Raw genomic sequence first — 16,047 nt, 5'->3', positions numbered from 1 at the left:
AGATTTTTGCCGCAATGATAAGTACGACTTTAATTTTGAAAGGGTACGTAGGCTTAGGAGATATTTGCAGCATGGTTTGAGTCCTTACAAAGAACTGTGTGATAGAAAAATGCACGAGGCTCAACAGTCAAGCAAGCCTTCCACATCAGCCACAGCAGACGACGAACCTCGACCTTCGACATTGAGGCGGGCAGTCATAGGAGAAGATGAGCTGCCTGCTCTAATGGAAACAGATGACGAGATGACACCCCAGTGTCCCACCCCCCAACACCCAGGCCGCAGACAGATACTGTACCGATTCGCGGAGAATGCAGCAGTAGCCGGGAGGCACACAGCACATCTTTAAGAAAAAAGCCGAAATAAACATGCTAATTAATTAGGTGCCGCCCCACACGTAAATGTTGGCCCAGATCAAAGGCGATGCAATCGGCAATGATCTGGGCCGACAGTTACGTGCTGGGCAGCACCTAATTAATTAGCATGTTTATTTCGGCTTTTTTCTTAATGACGTGCTGGATGCCTCCCGGCTACCGCTAGACCCCTGCGTGCTTCGCAGATTGGTATCAGTTGGTGGCCCAGAGGGTGGGGGCCACTGCACCATCCCAACCTGCGACAACTCAGTCTAACACACCATCATCAGTGTGCTCGGTGCTGTCCCAATTCCGGTAAGTGATACTACACTGTACATACATTATTTCTACTTTATATCGGCTGTGTATTTTTACGTGTTATTTGGTATGATTTGGCAGCTTCATAGCTTAAAGGTTACTGGAGAGTGCTTGCGCTGTGTTTTTGCCAACAGCGCTTGCATGAGATTTTCTGCCAATGGCGCTTGCGTGAGATTTTCGCTACGGAGAACAGTTCAGTAATGATTGTGGAAAAGTATTTCTACTTTATATCAGCTGATATTTATCATATCATTCCTGCTTTTACTATTTGTTACTGTTATTTTAGGTTTTATGTGTTATTTGGCATGACTTGGTAGGTTATTTTTGGGTCTGCGAACGCTCACAAAATTTTCCCATATAAATAAATGGTAATTGCTTCTTCGCTTTACGACATTTCGGCCTATGAATCGTTTCATAGGAATGCTCTACCTTCAGATGGCGGGGGAAACTTGTACTCCAAGCTTAGAGCAGTCATTTTTTTTAATAACATCTCTTGCATGTGTTTGTGTTTTAAAAAACAGTGATTTTTGTCACTGATAGTTGGTGAGAAATAAGCAGTAAGACAATTCAGAGCTGTTTTGCTCACTGTGGGTTTCAATCATTCAGGCTTGGAGATGCGAGAAAAGGCTGGGAGTCAAAATGAAATGATTTCACTATTGACAATCATCTTGAATGTTACAATGAAAATAAAGATTTTGAAGGATGCAATCATCTAAAGCAAGGGTTCCCAACCTTTTTAATGCCATGGACCCCTACCATTAACCAGATAGGGAACTCCTGGTCTAAAGCATTGTATGAAGTCACTCCATATCTGCACTAGGTCTCCACTTATTTGTTCATTTACAGTCAATCAAGAGAACACAGTAGATAAATTCCTCCAGTGATAACTATTAGGAACTAATGAACAATTATATAGTACTGTAGAGGTACTGGTAGTATTCTAATTTGTGCTGTATTTCATTTAAATACTTTAATTTGTTGTTCATTTAAATGGTAGTATGTCTTATTTATACAGTACCTTTTACCTATTTCAATGAAACTTTGGCTAGTTAGGGCAGCCACTTCATTGGGCCAAAATGTACTGGTCCCGAGGTCATCTGATTAACTGGATTCCGCTGTTTTTGAATATACTGGGACTGATTAGGGATAGTCAACATGGCTTTATGCATGGTAGTGCATGTCTCTACTCTCTAATAGTTTTTCAAGAAAGTTACCAGGAACGTTGATGAAGGCAAGGCTATGGATGTTGTCTTCATGTACCTTAGCAAGGGCTTTGACAGGGTCCTACATGGCAAGTTGGTCAAGGTGGTTCAGTTGCTTGGCATTCAATTAGAGGTTGCAAATTGGATTTCACATTAGCTTTATGGGAAAAGATAAAGAATGATAGTAGATGGTTGCCTCTTTGACTGGAGGCCTGGGACTAGTGGTGTGACCCAACGTAAGGACATAAGAAAACAGAGCAGGAGTAGGCCATCTGACCCATTGAGCCTGCTCCGCCATTCAATAAGATCATGGCTGATCTAGAAGTTTGCCGTGGGATCTGGACCAGCTGGAAAAGTGGGCTGAAAAATGGCAGATGGAATTTAATGCAGACTAGTATGAGGTGTTGCACTTTGGGATGAATAACCTAGGATAGGTTGTATGCAGTGAACGATATGGCACTGAGGCCTGCGGTATAACAGAGTGATCTGAAAATACACATCCATAATTCCCTGAAAGTGGCTTCACAAGTCGATAGGGTTGTAAAGAAAGCTTTTGGCACATTGGCCCGCATAAATCAAATAATGAGTACAGGAGTCGAGATGTTATGTTGAAGTTATATAAGACATTCGTGAGGGCTAATTTGGAGTAATGTGTGCAGTTTTGGTCACCTTCCTACTGGAAAGATGTTGCCCGGACTTGAGGACCTGAAATATTGGGGAAATTTGAGCAGGTTAGGACTTTATTCCCTCGAGGGTAGAAGATTGAGGGGAAATTTGACAGAGGTATTCAAAATTATGAGAGGTACAGATAGAGTATATGCAAGCAGGTTTTTTCCACTACGGTTGGGTGAGACTAGAGCTAGAGGTCATAGATCAAGATGAAAGATGAAATGTTTAAGGGGGATCTTCTTCAATCAGAGTGTGGAAGTGTTGATGTGGGTTTGATTCCAAGCTTTAAGAGGAGTTTGGATAGGTAGATGGATGGGAGGGGTATGGACCTCTATCATCCAGGTCAATGGGACTGGGCAGATTAATAGTTTGGTACAGACTAGATGGGCCAAGGGGCCTGTTTCTGTACTGTAGTGCTCTATGACTCTAACTATATGAATATTTTAAACTCAATGTAAGAAATAGGAGCAGGTACAGGCAATCTGGTTGCTTAAGCCTGCTCTTACCTTCAACAACAGCGTGGCTGATCTTTTACCTCAGGCACCATTTTCCCGCCTTTCCCCCTTGTGCCTTGATTCCTTTGCTGTCCAGAAATCCAGTAGCTATTTTTAATGTATTCTTGAAAGGTTTTCCACAGCCTGAGGATGGAAGGAAAACCAAAAATTCACTGCCTCTATGTGAAGTATTTCCCATCACTCTATTCCTAAATGGCCTAGTCATTGTTTTGAGACTGTGACCCCTATTTCTAAACTTGGCAGTCAGGAGGAGCAGTTTATAGTGAGAGCCCACTGAGTCTGCAGTGAATTTTGTATGCTTCAGGTCGCTCCTCTCTCATTCTCCATGCTTTGGAGAATGACAATGTAACCTATTCATTCACTTATTTTAAATAGCCCAACAACAAAGGAGGAAGCCACTTGACCCATCAAGTGTATTCCAGTTTTCAGTGCAACCCCCGAAATCCCTTTCCCCCTTTTATATCCCTCTTCTCTATTCCTTCTTACATTCTATCAGCTCATGTCTGATTCTCCACCACCCACCTACGTGAGAGCATTAGCTAATTAGCTAACCACCCAGCATGTATTGGAAGGAAAGAGTAATACCCAGGGTAAACTCATGGTCACAAGGAGTATATGCGATTTATACACAGTGATCAGGATTAAACCCAGGTTGCTGGCTATTTCTTGCTGACTTTTCTAATACGACAGATAATGCCACTCTGATGAATCTTCCACGTACTCTCTCAATATCAATTTTATTTTTTCTATAAAGAAATCAAAGTTGTTTTTTTTTCACAAAATTGCCAGTGTACTCTCACCACTGCCATATACAATTATAGTAAGACATCGTTATTTTTGCTAGTTTTCAGTAACTTGTGTATAAGGCCACTCAAGTTCATTCAAACTTTCTAAGTAGTCTGCCACTGCCTCTCAATTTCATTCCTCCCTCTTCCCCCTCTGGCACCATCTTCCCACCATTCTTTCCTTATCTGGTTCCACCTAATGTCTGCCAGCCCCTGATTCACCCCTCCCTCTCACCTCTTTATACAGGCTGTCTCTCCTCTACATCTCACCTAATATTTATGTTTTTTTCTTCATATATATTGGGCCTCCTCCTTCTCCAGTATTAGACCCTTTGCTCTCCAATATTTGTGGGGGATTTTTGTGTCTCCTTTTGTGAAAAGAGGCAGAGACTGCCCCAAAAGTAGGAATATCGACATTACTCAAAACGCTGGAGGAACTCAGTAGCATCTATGGAGGGAAATGGGCAGGCAACGTTTTAGGTCTGGGCTCTTCATGAGGACTGGAAAGTATAAGAAGGTGGGGGAAGCTACGGAGCAAGAGCTGGTGGGTGATAAGTGGATCCAGGTGAGGGGAGGAGAATAGGAATGATGTAAAAAGCTGGAAGGTGATAGGTGGGGTGGCAAAGGCTGAAGAAGATGCAGACTGATTAGAGAGGAGTGGAACGTGGAATAAAAGGAAAGAGTTGAGGAGCCGAACCAGTGGGAGGAATATGTAGGCGATGGTCAGATCAAGAGGACTGAGGAGAGGAAAGAGATAGGGTGATGGAGGCCAGTTTGATAAGAGGAAGAAAAGCAGACAGACAGGAATGGCCAGTGGAAGTTTGAGAAATCAATGTTCTTGCCATCCAGGTTGGAGACTGCCGAGCTGGTATATGAGGTGCTGTTCCTCTAACCTGTGTCATGTCTCAACTCGGCAGTATCGGAGGCTATGGACAGACATGTGGGTGTGGTAATGGAAGTGGATTTAAAATAGCTGGCCACTGGGAGATCTCTGCTGGTATGGTGGATGGAGTGAAGCTGTTTGACAAAGTGATCCCCCAATTTGTTTGATTTCTCATCGATATGAAGGAGAAGCATCGGATGCAATAAATATTCCCATGGATTCACATGTGAAGGACTGCCTCACCTGGGAGGACTTTTTAAGGCCCTGAATGTGGTGAGTGAGAAAGTGTAGGAGCAGGTGTAATGCAACACATTTGCAGGGATAAGTGCCTTGAGAGGGATTGGTGGGCAGGTGGAGGGATCAGCAGACAGGAGAGTAATGGAGATCATGATATTTAGTTGGAGGATATCCTGGATTAGATGCATTGGATCCTTGCTCAGCACTCTCTGCAGTGATATTTTTAATACACTAATATGCATGCAGGGAGTGAAGGAATTCATAATATGAAATACATGTCTCAGCTGGGACACATTAAATCATATGAAACCCTCTACCTTTTGGAGTAAATTAAAAAATGTAAAAGACATCGGGGTTCAAAGGAAAGTGACAAATTGGATCCCACATTGGATCAATGATTGGACTCAAATGGTACTGGTTGAAGGGTGTTTATTCTGTTTGGAAGACTACAAGCAGTAGGGTCTTTCAGGATTCAGTATGAGTTAAACTTAAGCATTTAGGTATGATAACAAACAAGTTTATGTACGATGCAAAACTTGATTATAAGGAGAAAAGCTTTAGCATGTGGGTAGGTGTGGATGATTAGTCATTTGGATGGAAAAGTGGCAATTGGAATTTAATCCAAAGAAGTGGGAGGCAATGCATTTGGAGAGCTGCAGCAAGGCAGAGAATATGTGGGGATACAGTATATTGAGGAAAGTGGGGCAACAAGGGAACCGCATTCCTAAAGGCAACAGGACAGTCTCACATGGGTAGAAGTAGCTAAGGGATGCTTTTATTTACAAACCAAGGTATGAAATAGGAGTGCAGGGAGGTTATGCTATTTACTACTCGTTTTTCCACATCTCAAGTGTCATATTACAGGATACATAGTGCTGAAGAGTGTGCAGGGAATTGACAAAATGTTTCTAGGGCTGGAGAATTGTAAGCATGAGGAATGCTTGACTAATCCGGAATAAAAACAGAGAATGTTGAAAATAATGCTTCCATGATTTCTGTTTTTATTTCAGATTTCCAGCATGTTTTTTTGATATTTTAGAAGAATGGTAACTGAGGGGATATTTAATTGAGACGTATAACATTATGAGGGAATTTAATTGAGTAATTTGGAGGAGGTGATCAAAAACTTCGATGGATATATTTGAATTAATCAACAGAAGGATTACATGGGAGAGAGGAAAGATCTTTACACCCCTGAGGGTGGTTGCAATCTAGAAATCACTACTTAAAAGAGTTGGGAGGTGCGGGTGGAGGGTAGTGACAGAAAACCTTATCACATTTAAAAAGTATTTGGAAAAAATTGGAAGAGCCATGATGGATCACATGCTTAAAGTTGGAATTAGGTTCATAATTTTCATTTGGCACAGATACAATTAGCCAAATAACTTCCTTTAATGTCATTTTCAGTTAATGCCCTTCTTGTTTTGTTGTATGTCAAATATAATGATAAAAATATATAGGTAAGCTGTAAACACGAGGAAATCTGCAGATGCAGGAAATTCAAGCAACACACAAAAAAGTTGCTGGTGAACGCGGCAGGCCAGGCAGCATCTCTAGGAAGAGGTACAGTCGACGTTTCGGGCCAAGACCCTTCATCAGTACTAACTGAAAGAAGAGCTAGTAAAAGAGTTGAAAGTGGGAGGGTGAAGGGAGATCCGAAATGATAGGAGAAGACAGGAGGGGGAGGGATGGAGCCAAGAGCTGGACAGGTGATTGGCAAAAGGGATATGAGAGGATCATGGGACAGGAGGCCTAGGGAGAAAGAAAGGGGGAGGTGGGAAGCCCAGAGGATGGGCAAAGAGTATAGTGAGAGGGACAGAGGGAGAAAAAGGAGAGAGAGCCAGAAGGGAAAAAAATATATATATATAAAAATAACTAACTAACTAATGGATTGGATACGAGGGGGAGGTGGGGCATTAACGGAAGTTCGAGAAGTCAATGTTCATACCATCAGGTTGGAGGCTACCCAGATGGAATATAAGGTGTTGTTCCTCCAACCTGAGTGTGGCTTCATCTTGACAGTAGAGGAGGCTGTGGATAGACATATCAGAATGGGAATGGGATATGGAATTAAAATGTGTGGCTACTGGGAGATCCTGCCTTCTCTGGCGGATAGAGCGTAGGTGTTCAGCAAAGCGGTCTCCCAGTCTGCGTCGGGTCTCACCAATATATAGAAGGCCACATCGGGAGCATCGGACGCAGTATATCACCCCAGCCGACTCACAGGTGAAGTGTCGCCTCACCTGGAAGGACTGTCTGTGGCCCTGAATGGTGGTGAGGGAGGAAGTGTAAGGGCAGGTGTAGCACTTGTTCCGCTTACAAGGATAAGTTGCTGGGAGGGAGATCAGTGGGAAGGGATGGGGATGAACAAATGGACAAAGGAGTCGTGTAGAGAGCGATCCCTGCGGAAAGCAGATGGGGGGGAGGGAAAGATGTGCTTAGTGGTGGGATCCCATTGGAGGTGGAGGTTCCTTTCTTTCTCCCTAGGCCTCCCGCTCTATGATCCTCCCCCTTCTCCAGTTCTGTATCCCTTTTGCCAATCAACTTTCTAGCTCTTAGCTCATCCCTTCCCCTCCTGTCTTCCCCTATCATTTCGGATCTCCCCTCCCCCTCCCACTTCAAATCTCTGACTATCTCTTCTTTCAGTTAGTCCTGACAAAGGGTCTCAGCCCAAAATGTCAATTGTACCTCTTCCCATAGATGCTGCCTGGCCTGGTGCATTCCACTAGCATTTTGTGTGTGTTGTTTGAATTTCCAGCATCTACAGATTTTCTCGTGTTTACTTATCATTTAAGCAGACATTTTTTCTGATGTTTGGTGTTTGTTGATTTAAAGCATGTTTCATTACATATTTTGAAATACTCTGCTACCTTATGTAATTTGCAATATTGAGCATGAACAAATATTTGTTACATCTCTCTGAAGGAATGCAAAGGATCACTTGATAATTAAATGCTGCTCAGCTGCATCGGACTCCAATATTGAACTTCTCTGATAGGGAGCCAGGCTCCAGGGATAGCCAGATGGCCTGACTTTTTTCATCTTGGTTGGACTCCGTTCCCTGCTGTCCCACAGAGAAATTCTTGGCATGCTGCAGCTTTGCTCTCTAAATAAATTTTCATACCTTGGAAGACCTTTAGAGGTTGAAATACAGAAAAGTAGTCCTAAACAAGCACATCCTTCCTTATAACACAAAACAAATATTAAATAGACTTGCAGAATGGGTATGTGTAAATGACAAAAGAATTTCAAAGTGAGCAAATGTGTGAGATGGTGCTTTGCAGAAAATTCTTCACTTTAATGTCACAAAAGGAGGTTTTTTTCACAACTATTGTGTCCATGCTGGAAGAGTAAAGAGGTCATATGCTGCCTGGATAATAGGAACCTGCACAAAATAATGCAGAACAAGGATCCTGGTATACACTAACAATGGAAATAAGTAAAAAAAAATCATAAGCACTGAAGTACAAGCATTAGGATTCCCTTATCTTCAAAGTTGCAACAAGTTTGCTGTAATATTTCCCAAGTCTGACTGTGTATAGCTTCTTGCTGGACTGTTTGACTGGCTGAAGAACTGCAAATGGTGTTGAACATTAACGATTGCTCAATGAACCTTCCCAATTCTGACCTGTTAATTTAAAGTCAAGTCACTAATGAAGCAGGTGAAGGTGCTGGGGCCTGGGCTACTGTCCTGAGGAACTCATATAGTGATGTCTGGGATGGAAATGGTTGATATCCAAGAACCTCAATCACCTTCCTTAAGAAAGTGTTTTCCATTGTTTCAGCTTTTACCAGGGCTCCATAACCCTCACTCAGTCAAATGCTGCTTCAATGTTGAGGGCACTCGTTCGTAGGCCCTAGAATTCAACTCTTTGTTCCATGTTTGAATCCAGACTAATGAGGTCTGGAAGCTAAGTTTTCCTTGAAATACTCAAAACTTGGCTTCCATCTACAGGTTATTGATGAGTAAATGCAGCTTTATAGCACTCTCAAGAGCACGTTCCATCATCTTGCTGATGATTGAGAACAGACTGGTTGGTAATTAGCTGGATTTGATTTGTCCTGCTTTTTGTCAGAAGTATATAACTTGCAACTTCCCTCTTTGTTAGGTAGGTGCAGATATTGGAACTGTACTAGAACTGGCTGGTTACGTGCTAGTTTTAAAATTTTCAGTACTATAGTTGAGATGCTCCAACGGTTTTTAATACATCCAGGGCTGTTTCTAGATATTGTGTAGAATGGATTGAATTTTTTAAGGAATGGCTGCTTTGGTGGTGGGACTCTCAGGAGAAAGCTGGATTGGATTATATTAAGCCTTAATTGCTGAATATGACTGTGAATGCATCAGTTTGCCTTTAGCACCCACATCATCCTCAGTGAGCAGAACAATGTCTCTGGAGCTACCAAATCCAATTGCTATTTCATTGTCCCCTTCCATTCACCATAGATGTGATAAGACTGCTGAAATTTGATCTGATCATTAGTTGTATGTTAGCTGTTTATTGCATGTTGGTTAGCAAGCATGACTTCACTAGATTTGCCCTGCATTCATAAGTTTCCAGCTTTTCTGCACTCCTCATTGACTGAAGCTTAATAGTAATGGCAAATTGAGAAATACTGTATGCTGGGCTCTGGGTTTGAAATTGTGGTGGTGTTCATCTATGTGACTGCTGATTGTCCACAGATGCCCAACTCCATTATGAAACTATTGCATCGAGTGCAGTTGCAGACCACACACGGTTTCCTGAGTATCAGTACAAAGATGGTGTGATGGTCACTTCAAACAACACCATTACGGACAGATGTATTGCTACAAGTAAACTGATGAAGGTGGGATCATTGAAGTTGCTCTTCACATTGGTATACCAACATCTTCTGCAGATATACTATGTTAGCTGTATCCTCTTAGCCAGCGTGGTCAGTACTAGGGCACCAAGCCATTATTTATTTATTTACTTACTTAGATACAGAGCAGAACAGGCCCTTCCAGCCCAACGTGTGGCACCGCCTAGCAACCCACCGATAGAACACTAGCCTAACCATAGGGCAGTTTACAATGACCAATTGATCAACTAACCAGTGCATCTTTGAAGTGTGAGAGGAAACTGGAGCACATGGAGGAAACCCATGTGCTCATGGGAAGGATGTACAGCAGCGGAACTAAACTTCAAACTCCGACGCCCGGAGCTCTAATAGCGGCTACACTGCTGTGGCATCCCATGGACTTTGACATTGGTGTTAGGCATTGAAGTCCCCCACCCAGAATACACTTTGTGTTCTTGCTGCCTTCACTGTTTTTCACAGATTATTTTTCCCAGTGTTAAGGAATGCTCATTTATCTCCTGAGGCAGGGCAGTGATCAGGAGGAGGCTTCCTTGCCCACACTAGACTTGGTGGCATTGGACCTCATGGGTTCTAAAGTCAATATTGAAGTTTGCTGGGACCAATTTAGCTTTTGATACTTCTTATGGCTCTGTCTTTTCTGTAGGACAATGTATTCAGGGATTGTAATGAAGGGTCTGGCACATTGTCTATAAGATACAACTGTGAGAATGGTATGTCAAGCTATTGCTGGACTGGTCTGATCTGATGAAAACTCTCTTAATATTGACAAAAGATTATGAAGAGGGAATTTGTGAGGGAAACTGAGATGAGATCACATTTGCTGTGTCTGAATTCAGTACCTAATTGATATTGGATTTTCTTTTTGTTATTAATTGCAGCAGTAAAGCTGCAGGTGAGTTGCTTGCTAGGACATTTCAGAGGGTATTTAAGCATTAACAGTATTGTTGGGTAGAGTCATGGAGTAATACAACATGGAAACAGGCCTTTCAGCCCAATTCAAAGCTAGTCCAATTGCCCATGTATGAACTGAATTGACTTTATTTCTTACATCCTTCATGTACGTGAGGAGTAAAAACCTTTACATCTCCATCTAAATGTTCAATGTGCAATTTATAGTAATTTGTAATAAATAATATGTTCAACAGGACAGTCAATCTAACATAGAAATACAATTGTATCAACGGGAATTAATCAGCCTGATGGCCTGGCAGAAGAAGCTGTCCTGGAGCCTGTTGGTTCTGGCTTTTATGCTGTGGTACCCTTTCCCGGATGGTAACAGCTGGAATAGTTTGTGGTTGGGGTGACTCAGGTCCCCAATGATCCTTCAGGCCCTTTTTATGCACCTGTCTCTATAGGTGGCTGTCCGCACCACTCTCTGCAGAGTCCTGTGATTGAGGGAAGTACAGTTCCCATACAAGGCAGTGATGTAGCCAGTCAGCATGCTCTCAATTGTGCCCTTGTAGAAAGTCCTTAGGATGTGGGGACATGCCAAACTTCTTCAACCATCTGAGGTGCCTTTTTCACCACACAGCTGATATGTACAGACCACATGAGGGCCTCGGTGATGTGGATGCCGAGGACCTTAAAGCTATTCACCCTCTCAACCCCAGATCCACTGATATCAATAGGGGTTATCCTGTCTCCATTCCTCCTGTAATCCATAATCAGCTCCTTTGTTTTTGCGACATTGAGGGATATTGTGGCATTGCGATATTTGGGTCATATCCTTATTAACAATCCCTGTCTGTGTACCTGTCCAAATGTCTTTTAAATGTTGTTCCTGTACCTGTCTAATCTGCTTTCTCTGGCAGCTCATTCCGTATACTATATGCACCACCCTCTGAGTAAAAAAATTGCCCTGTCATGGTCTGGTCCGTGAAGTCTGCATTCCGGTTCACAGTCCGGTCCATGGACTCAGGACTCTGGGTCTTCCAGCTGTCCCTTGGTTCGGTTGGGTTAATCATAGGCACCTGATTCCTATCTTGAGGCTTGGAATATAAGTAGCTTTGGATTCCAGTGTGGGCTGCTGGTTTGTCTTGTCAAGATCCCCTGGGAGCAACCTGCTGGTGGAAGGCTAGAGCAGCCACTTGCTATCTTTAGGCCACGTTGGGGAACCATCCCCTCATGGAGCCTTGCTGTCAGTAGTCAGAGCTGCCTTTGCGGTATGGATTCGGCTGTTTCCATAGCCAGCTGAGGTTGCTGGCTGAACTGAGACTCGGAGCTACCCCGAAGCAGAGATGGAACTGTCTGTTGTTCTTTGGTGTTTGTCTCTTCTTGTCCTCACCTCTGTGGGGTAAGTCAGGCTGTTTTGCCGTTGCCCTGCGGGGGGATCTGTCTTGTCTAGTCCTCGCCTCCGTGGGGTAAGCCAGGTCCTTTTGCCGTTGCCCTGCGGGGGGATCTGTATTGTCTTGTCATTGCCTCTGTTGGGTAAGTCCGGCCGTTCTGCTGTTACCCAACAGGTGGGCCTGTCCTACCTTGGTGAGGAGATAAAGTTGAGTCCTAGCTTGTCTTTGGATGACTCCCGGCTCTATGTCTATGTTCTGTCCAGTCTCATGTTAGTGTTGCGTTAAAGATAAGTCCCAGCTTTTCGAAGGATAAGTCCCAGCTCTGTGTCGATGTACAGTTCCCAATCTGTCTCTGAGCTCCAGCCTCCGAGTTATCAGCCTCCGCATTTCAAGACGAGGATCCCAAGCCGAGCTCCAAGAACCCAAGCCTCGAGGATCCCAAGCTCCATGAACCCAAACCTCGAGGACCCCAAGCCAAGCTTCAAGAACCCAAACCTTGAGGACCCCAAGCCAAGCTCCAAGAACACTAGCCTCCATACCAAGACCCCAGCCTGCAGCCAAGCTCAAGACCCAAGACCCAAGTCCCCAGCCTGCAGCCAAGCCCAAGACCCAAGACCCCAGCCTGCAACCAAACTCAAGACCCAAGACCCCAGCCTCAAGCCTCAAGAGCAAAGACCCCAGCCTGTCTCCAAGCTCATGCCTCTAGACCCCAGCCATGTCCTGTCCTGAAGCCATGTCATGTCCTTGCCTGGTTCTGGGGTCCGAGCCCGAGGCAAGGCCCAGGTTCGGGGTCCTTGTCCAGTCTGGGGCTCGGAGTTGAAGCCTTGTCTCCTAGTCCATGATTTCTTGTCCTGGTCCCGCTTTCCCTAGCCCAAGTCTGCGTTCTTGTCCCTGTACCTTGTCTTATCCTGTCACGTTCCTACTCTAGTCAAGTCCTGTTCCTTGTACTTCAGTGTCTGTGTCTCGCATTTGAGTCCGTTCCCAGCACCCCATTGTGATATGCCCTTTCGGTCTCTTTTAAATCTTCTCCCTCTCACCCTAAACCTGTACCCTCTAGGTTTTGATTGTCTTTCCCTAGGGGAAGGAAAACCTGTCTATATTCATTCTATCTATGCTTTTCATGATTTTGTACTCATATGCCCAATTTCTCCCTATAACTCAGGGCACTGAGGCCTAGCAGCATTCTTTCCAGCTTATTGACATCCTTGCTATAACCAAAACTACATAAATAAATTAGACATGGTGAGGATGGCTAATCCCATTGAACTAGATGGGTTGTTACAAATCAATAGATTATTACAATGGGTAGTTCATCCTTTCTTTTCAAATTTGTAATTGACTTGGTGGAATTCAAACTCATATCTCTGGATGGTTGGTCCTCCGAATTACAAGTGCAGCAAGTTTACCATTGCCTTAATCTTCACCCACTGCTTGTTTACCATGTGCCCAAAGGGCCTGCTTTCCTGGTCCCAGCAGACAAACTAGTTTCTCTCTTTTCTTTTCCACCTTCTGCATCAAAATTTCAGGTGCTGTAATCAGATCCCATTGTGCACAATCCTCCCATGGTAAGCCTTTGGAAATGGTCGGCAGCACTGTTTCGAATTATGTTTACAGCTCCAGAATCTACGGTGTATATTTGCTAAGAGCTATAGTGTTGATTTGTGCCTTACTGTTACGGCATACTCCTAATAAATGACACAGTTAGCAGCTGCATGCAACACTCAATATAATGAGCAGGCAGTATGCATCTGCCGTTACATGGACCAGATGTGGAATAAGTTGTACTTGATTGCCGGTTAAGCAACATTCCCGACTCTACCTAACTTTTTTTTTCCCTTTTCTGTTTCCTTGACAATCTTCTTCCACACCCACATCCAGTTGGGTACCTGGTGTTTTTAATTTTCTGTGAGGCCTAGACCTGAACAAAATGAGATAAATATCAACTATGTTAACAAAAAAAGATGCAGAAGATAAATAAGGGCAGGAAGAGGAAAGGGTCATGTAAAGAATGGTCAAAGTGATAGACATTACAATAAGAATTTCTTTTTCATGAAACATGCAGAATGGCAGAGAAAGAACTGGCATAGCAAATGCTGAATAGGAATTAGACAGTGAGAAATAACCACAGTTACTGGAAGAGATATATCAGTTCTTTTTCAAGTGAGTAATGCTATGGGAGATGATTTAAATTTAATATATTGTGTGTAACATGGTACATTGCTCCTGTCATTATAAAATATTGTAGCATTTGAGTTACTGAGAGCAATGCCACAAAAGATCTTTTATTGATTAAAATTTAGCAAATGTAGTCGACCAAGTAAAACATCTTAGAGCCTTTGAGGTTCAGAATGTTCTCTAACTTAAAATATAACCAATAAAGCATTGACTGGTCTTTTATTGACATTTTGAACAAATGATCCATTGATATTCAATGTTCTCCCACTTGTAGGCAAATGTACACTAAAATAAAGCAAGAAAATATCAGTTTAACCAGATGGTAGTTGTATTAGATTATCTTTGTCACTTGTAAGGTCACTGTTAATGAATATAAAGAACAGGATGTGAACAGCAGACTGTAATCACTGGTTGGTATTATCCTATTCTTTGTAGATCAGAGTTCTACTGAGAAATAGAGGTGAATATAAGTTACTGAATGTAATGCATTAAATATTATCTGAAGGGATCTACTTTGCATTTGAACCTTTATAATTATGTGAAGAAAAGAACATTCATCAGGTTTGAAATTTGTCTGCCATATATTTTCATCTCTATTAATTATTTTAGACATGAGGGTTTTGCATTATTCATCCGATTGACCATATTTCTTTCAAGTACAAGATCTTCAGGATCTTTGTTTGATAGCGTTAACAACATTATTTAGTAATATTTGGTAAAGTAGTTAGTGTACCCAAGTATCAAGCTAATATAATGCTCATTGCTACATCTGAGTCTTTGTCCACATCCTGATCAAAGCCTTTGTCCCATTTTTCAAAGGAGTCTCTTTACTGAGGTTCTTGGAGAGGTTTCTAGTCATCCACAGAAGGTCATGTCAATTCAGCTGGTCATATCCAGTTCTCTCCATTCCCCTGTGTCTCAGGATCCCCAGATTTTCCTCCTCTGATGCCTAATTTGTCAGACACCATGCTGCTCACCTTCGTTGCCTGGGTGTTTAGTCCCACCCTGCTCCTAGTGACTTGGACTTCACCTTCCATCACCTCATATTCTCCCAGAGAATTGTGCTTAGTGTTGCCATATTTCAAATATTAACAACCTCCTGCTACTTTCTTACTGTATGCTACTTCTGCTGTCTTACCACTATTTCCATTTAGTAAGAACTTACAAAATTAATCCCAATGCAGTTTGATAACAGATTCCTTTACTTAATGCCCCCTCCCTCTTCGTTGTCCTTAGATCACCACTTCCACACCAACTCCAATGGTCTTTCGCTATTATAAAGTATTTTCAGTGTTACTTACCTAAAGAACCTTCCAGCTATTACTGGAATAATATAATGACTATCAATAATAGACAGGTAATAAAACGCTGACTTCCTAATAGTATTTTTATCCATATGTCGATGGTTAGTTAACTGATAAAATGCACTCTTTAAGCATCTGATGTTCCGCATAACGTACATTTTGTTCTGACAATTATTGATAAGTCATTTTGTGACTATCTCCCTATAATTGCAATATTGATAACCTGCAGAATGTACTTGTCTTATAGGTCTGGTATCTACTGGGCTGGGTTTGTTACCTTCAGGCAGAGAAGCCCAATGAGGATGTGTCTTTCAAGGACTCTGCCAGGACATACCTAACAAAAACCAAAAAGGTAACTTTGTTCTATGGATACCATATTTTATTTAAAGAGAGATTACATATTCTGAAAAATTTAAAGAGGTTGATCCTACCTGCAGTTTAAAGAGTGTATTAGTTGACGTTTGCCAAAATAGCAGATT

The 16,047-nt window shown here is 42.6% G+C and overlaps 1 protein-coding gene across 1 annotated transcript in view; it reads left to right on the top strand.

Moving 5' to 3' along the window:
- The window catches only part of si:dkey-12j5.1 (uncharacterized), a 434,002-nt gene that overhangs the window by 327,810 nt on the left and 90,145 nt on the right, over positions 1–16,047 (top strand). Inside the window, exon 10 of the mRNA XM_063042381.1 lies at positions 15,816–15,920. Coding sequence (XP_062898451.1) covers positions 15,816–15,920 — 105 coding nt within the window. The remainder of the gene's footprint in view (positions 1–15,815; positions 15,921–16,047) is intronic.

This window comes from Mobula hypostoma, chromosome 3 (genome assembly GCF_963921235.1).
Source record: "Mobula hypostoma chromosome 3, sMobHyp1.1, whole genome shotgun sequence".
Classification (NCBI taxonomy): Eukaryota; Metazoa; Chordata; class Chondrichthyes; order Myliobatiformes; family Myliobatidae; genus Mobula; species Mobula hypostoma.
The sequence above is the reverse complement of the archived record's forward strand: the minus strand, read 5'-3'. Positions and strand labels throughout refer to the sequence as shown.